General features: G+C 52.1%; 1 protein-coding gene across 3 annotated transcripts in view; it reads right to left on the reverse strand.

Annotated features, from left to right (window-relative positions):
* The window catches only part of KDM4B (lysine (K)-specific demethylase 4B), a 105753-nt gene that overhangs the window by 87163 nt on the left and 12590 nt on the right, over nucleotides 1-6000 (reverse strand). For all 3 annotated transcript variants that reach the window (XM_006754029.2, XM_006754028.2, XM_015567033.1), the window contains exon 4: nucleotides 882-1057. In XM_006754029.2, the coding sequence (XP_006754092.1) occupies nucleotides 882-1057 (176 nt within the window). The remainder of the gene's footprint in view (nucleotides 1-881; nucleotides 1058-6000) is intronic.

Here is a 6000-nt window from a genome sequence, read left to right on the forward strand (position 1 = left end):
GGTGGCCCTGCCTGGAATAATGCCCACTTATCCCACCTCATCAGCTAGCTGGGCCTGTGGTATCCAAGTCACAACGCACACCAGGGGCAGCTGGAGCAGGTGGATGGGCACGGGCTCTGGTGGTTCTCATCATTCCGCTTCTCAGCACATACTAAGAGCACTGATTACAGGCCAGGCGCTGTCCTGAGCGCTAGGGCCATTGCATGAGTGGGCAGACAACACCCTGCCTTCACAGTACACTTATGTCGGAGAGCAAAGGTACTGCTGGAAATGCACAAACAATTTTAGAAAGCCAGGAATCTGGGAGTAACAGAGAACAGGAAGGAGAAAACAGCAGTGGTATGCTTGTGAGTGCACCGTGTATGCACTGGGAATGCCCACGAGTGCACCCATGAGCACACAGAATGTGCATGAGTGTGCCCATGTGTGCACCATGTTGAAGGAAGCAGCATGCCGGAATGCATGTTAGAGAGCCCCTCTCTGAGGAGGCACCATCAGAACTGAGACATTATGGGAGGGTATAGAGGACGCGCTCTAGGGACAGGGAACAGGTTGAATCCCAAGGGACAGACCTCAGTAGTGGCTACTGAAGGTAGGGTGAGGTGGACAGGTGGCCATGGGTTGGTGAGGGTCAGGATTTTGCCCTCTTTGAACAGGGGGGGGTCTCTGAGCACGCGATGTTGAGATCCACCCAGTGCACCCAGAGCAGATGGCATGCGCTTTGTAGGGGGCTGCGTGTGCCCTACAATCTCTGCACCCCAAAGCCCGCAGTGGACTGGGCTTTGCAGATCAGAGGGGTAGAGGCCTTTAAGGTGTGGCTCCACCTCGGAGCTAAGGTTTCAGGGTTCTGCCCTGCACGGTCCAGGGTCCCGGCTGCATACTTCTCGCTGTTGGCCAGGCGGCGGTACTCCCCGACCGTCATGGCCTTCTTCTGGATGTTGTACTGTGTGAAGAGGCCTGACTGGCCCGTCACCACCTGCTGGATGGGGGCTGGGATGACCACGTCATCGATGTCATCATACGTCTGCCGTGGCTTCCACTCCTTCGGGGGAATGATCTGCGAGACCAACGAGGAAGTCAGCGATGCCTCCAGACAGGCACATCCACTCAGGACAGGGGACGATCAGAGACCCACTGCCCACTCCTGGGAGACCAGCAGCCACTACCTGGGAAGCACACCTGGGACTGCCCCACAGGGGCACCAGGAACCATGTGTGCCTTTATCAAGCACCCAAGTGATCTGGTGCCAGAAACATGGACACCACCAGCTGCATTTGAAGTCCTTTTAAAACCTTTATCACTGGAGGGCGGGCCATTTTGCCCTCTAGCTTTGGAAAGGAGCAAGGCTATGCCAGACACATGTTCTAGGAATCCCCTTCATTAACACCTACTAGGGAGTAATCACGGTTCTAGGTGCTGGGGAGGGGAAACATGGGAAAACAAAGATCCACGAGGGCCTTACATTCCACGGAAGGGGCAGATGATAAAACCTTTAAGGTGTGGCTCCACCTCAGAGCCGGGTTTCAGGGGGCCCACCCACAGAGTTAAGGAAACTGTGGGAAGGTAACCAGTTGTAAGTACTAAGGATATAAAATAAAGAAGGGCTGGGTAAGAAGCCCAGAGGCAGAGGGGAGGGTGACAATTCTAAGTGGGAGGAGACCTCAGAAGGCTGCCTTTGAGAAAAGGCCCAGCTATTTCATGGGAGCAAATCCAATAGGCAACCGACCACCAGGCCTTGACTGTGAGCTGATGGCAGCTCTCCTGCCCCGGCCCTCTCTGCCTTTCTCCACAAGGGGACACTAGGAGCAGCATGAAGGGCTTAGTGTCAGGGGCACTGTGGTGGGCTTGCTTGGGCTCAGAAATCCACTCTTGGCCCCTTCACCTTCCTGGTCAGGGGTGACCTCTGGGCTGGACCAAGGGCCTCCTGAGCATTAGGCACCCTTCTGGGCCACACAGGGCGAAATGGGACTAGTGTCTCCAGTCCTGGGTGGTTGTTTGCAAGCCTCACGGCCCCTTTCAGGGTGCCCAGCAGGCCACCTAACAGCTTTGGGAAAAGGAACTAATTCAACCTATTTTGTTGTTTTTTTAATATTTTTATTGATTTCAGAGAGGAAGGGAGAAGGGGAGAGAGATAGAAACATCAATGGTGAGAGAGAATCACTGATCCACTGCCTCCTGCAAGCCTAACCAGGGACCAAGCCTGCAACTCGGGCATATGCTCTGACCAGGAATCGAATGGTGATCTCCTGGTTCAGAGGTCAACGCTCAACCACTGAGCCATGCTGGCGGGGCTAACCCAACCTGTTCTCAGAGCATCAGCCATGAACTCTAAAGAGGCTGAACCCTCACCCTACTCGGGGCCAATGAGGGAAGAACACTGCGCTGATGCCCAAGTTTGCCGACAGCTTCCAAAAGGGATGAAATCCCTTTACCATCCCCAAGGACTCCACAATCCCACCTATGACACCAGTGAAAGAAATGTTTTGCTTGGCACTTATTCTCCAGCTGCCAGTTAACAACAGAAAGGTGCTGCACCCCCTATCAGCACACACAGTTTATTTATAAAAGTCAAATAAATAACAACAGAGGAAGTCAGTGGGTCTCCCTGGAGCAACCCTGCCCCGAGGGGACAGTGAGTGATGTCTAGGGACATCTGAGGTTGTCATGATTGTGGGTGCTCTTGGCATCAAGTAAGTGCTCAGGATGGCCCTCCACAGATACCCGACCCAGATATCAGCAGTGCCAAGCCTGAGACCCTAATAAGAGTTAAATGAGGACGAGGACACAACCTTTCAGTGGAGGCGCTTTCTGGGGACGTCTTCTCTCTTGCTCTGTCAACTGCAGCCTCGATGCAACAGGCACCTAGAATACCCGCCTGTTTCTGGTGCGAGGCCATGTGACAACAGGGTACTGACTGGGGTCAGCCTGCCAGCAGAAGGTTTTCTTAGATTTCTGGTGAGAAATCGGAAGATTTGGGTGCTAAACTAAAACATTCAAGACTGGAAAACAAAAGAAATAAATAAAAGGGGCTACGCCTCCAGGATCCAAGACGTTCTTCTGTGAGGAAGGATCCATGACCCTGAGCTGCTTTTTAATTACGTTACTGATGTCTCCTTTTGACAGAAAACCCAAACCTCTTTCAGGAAAGTGCCATGAGCCTGCACAGGCTCCAGACCCACTTCAGTTCTATTAGAAGTCCATCCCTAGTCCCAGTCTGGGGCAAAATGAACTAAGTATGTCACTCCCAAGTTTCCCACCTTCAAACAAGAGCCTGAGGCTACTTTGTTCATTTATGCCACCCCTCACTCACTGCTGTGTGAAGACATCTGACAACCAGGAGGGAGCCTCACACACACGTGCGATGCTTGGTTTGCATACGTGTGAACCACTCCTCCCTGGACACATTCTAAGCAGGTTTTGAAAAGCTGCTTGAAAGCAGGGCCACTTCCAGTTGGTCTGGAAACTGAAGCTTCTGGAAAAATCCCTTCTGACCTAATACCCTCACACCACTACAAAATCAGATTTAAAAGGAGGATCCCGCCCTGGCTGGTTTGGCTCAGTGGATAGAGTGTCAGCCTGTGGACTAAAGGGTTCTAGGTTCAATTCCTGTCAAGGGCACATGCCCAGATTGTGGGCTCGATCCCCAGTAGGGGGCATGCAGGAGGCAGCCAATCAATGATTCTCTCTCATCATTGATGTTTCTCTCTCTCTCCCTCACCCTTCCTCTCTGAAATCAATAAAAATATATTTTAAAAAATAAAATAAAATAAAAGGAGATCCCTTAATGGGGGAGATGAGGACACATTTGTAATACCCTAACTAATAATAATAAAAGAAAAAAAAAGACAAAAATAAAAAATAAAGAGATCCCAGGCAAAGGACATCTGAAGAATGTCACTTCCAGCATTCTGATTGGCCCCACTAGGCACCTGGTGCACCTGCCTGGCATAGCCCTGGACTGACCCTTGCTCAAAACTCCTGGAGAGCAAGTTCAGCCAGAGTAAGGCCACACACTTCAAGTGAATAAGGGGACACTGGGAAAATGGCCTAGGTGAAAGTTGTATGGCAAAGCTAGGAGTCTGCGCAGTTGGGGTAGTAGGTGTGGGGAACACTGCAAGAGGGAAGAGTGAGGGGCAAGCCTTTGCCCCCACCCCCCCCCCCAAAAAAACCCACCTGGTCCCAAAGCCACTCTTCATGGGGCAGGCCTGGCAGCTGAGAGCAACTAGGGTATTGTCTACCTTCAGGACTGTCCTCAGGGATGCACCTGGGCACCAGAGCACCTTGACCCCTCCCATAGGACCCTACACAGTCCCATTGCCCCACCAGCCTTCCCTGGCTCCTCCTGCCCCCGAGCTTCCCAAGCAGCCTAGGGAGGCTCCCAGCCCTGGTCTGTGGGAGGCAGGGACCCGCTGGGCACGGGCTCAGAGTATATGCAGAGTGGCTGAGGAATACGACTGGGCTGCCTGATAGCCCCAGAGTGGGGTTCCCACACACCCACAGCCGACTCTAGCCGCGGCCCTGACTGTACCTATGCCAGCTGAACACCCACTCCCACCCAGCTCTACTGAGCCTCACAGAGCTTTTGAGGAGGGGACCAAATACGGCTTTTATGAAAGAAGGAAACCCCTACACACACATGTGCACACATACACATATGCACACACGTTCACACACATGCACATACACACAGAGAAGAGCAATCAAGGCTGATGAGACCAGGGTAGGGGGACATCCATGTCAGGCCAGCAGGACATCATATCCCTTCTCCATAGAGACCAGCAGCCTGAGAGCCAAGGATCCCCCTTTGAAAAAAATGGGAGGTGCCCAGAGACAAAACCCCTGCTTCCTTGGATCCATTTGTCCCCAGAGTGGCAGGGAGGCCGCTGAGGGACTAGAGGCACCACACCCTGTCCCTGCTAGATGGAAAAAGGGACACATGTGCACACGTGTGTCGCTGTGACCCTAATCACCTGAACCCGTGCCTGCACCCCCAGACTGCTTCCCCCTCAGCTGGATTTAGAAAGAATTCCCGCATCCAAAGGTGACTATCAGTCAGAGAGGAAGTAGCAAATAAAACACCACTTAAGAGAGAAAAGGGACATGCAAAACAAAAGGCAGAAGGAAAATATACCCTGAAAATATCTGCCTCACAAAATCCCTAGTCCGAATAGTTTCCCACTGATCCAAATAAATTAGCAAAAAATCGGTCCACTGGAATTAACAGCCTAAACAGAGGCATCTGGGTTCAAAGGCATCTGAGACAGTGAAGGAGAGGAAGAGGGGGAGAGAGAAGGTAACGGTGTGGATCACACAGGTGCAGGAAGGGTGACAGAAATGACGGCGGTGAAAGGATAGCAGAAGAGTGTCGGGGTGAGATTTAAAGGTACTTCCAACAGAACAGTACAAGTTTCCTGACATAATAGATGATGTGAATCCAAAGGCAGGTAGATGGGCTGGCTGCGAACTAGAAGTGAAACAAGGTGACAGCAGATAAAGGAAGGGACCCCCATGCCCCACCCCCACAGGCACCAGGACTCGGATGGCCTCAGAATCTCCCCACCACTGGGGGCCTGAAACAGGAGGGGTGGCAGGAAAGTTTCACCTGACAATGGACACCAGACTGTGGATTGGTGGGCGGCAGAAAAGCCCCAAATGAACGCTTCTGAACTTGCAAGAACCCCAGGCACTGCGTTTCTAGAGCCCTTCTCTCATGAGATGACAAACTGCAGGCGAGTAAGACACCGACGGTGAGCACTGAAGCCATATAAAGGGAGAACTGAAGTTAAGATGGCAGTGGCAGTCGTGGTTCCCAAACGAGATAAAGTGCTCTGTGCTATCTATATTATCAGGTATAATATGACTACAAATCCTGAGGGGAGGGGAGGGAAAGGTGCTGGGGGAACACTGCTCTCCTTTCTCCTGAGGCTGAGGTTGAAGTATAGGTGTCACCAGGACCAGAACTGGTATTAGTAACAAAATCAACCTAAAAAGGGGGGGGGG

The sequence above is a fragment of the Myotis davidii genome, unplaced genomic scaffold (genome assembly GCF_000327345.1).
Source record: "Myotis davidii unplaced genomic scaffold, ASM32734v1 scaffold551, whole genome shotgun sequence".
In the NCBI taxonomy this organism is placed as follows: domain Eukaryota; kingdom Metazoa; phylum Chordata; class Mammalia; order Chiroptera; family Vespertilionidae; genus Myotis; species Myotis davidii.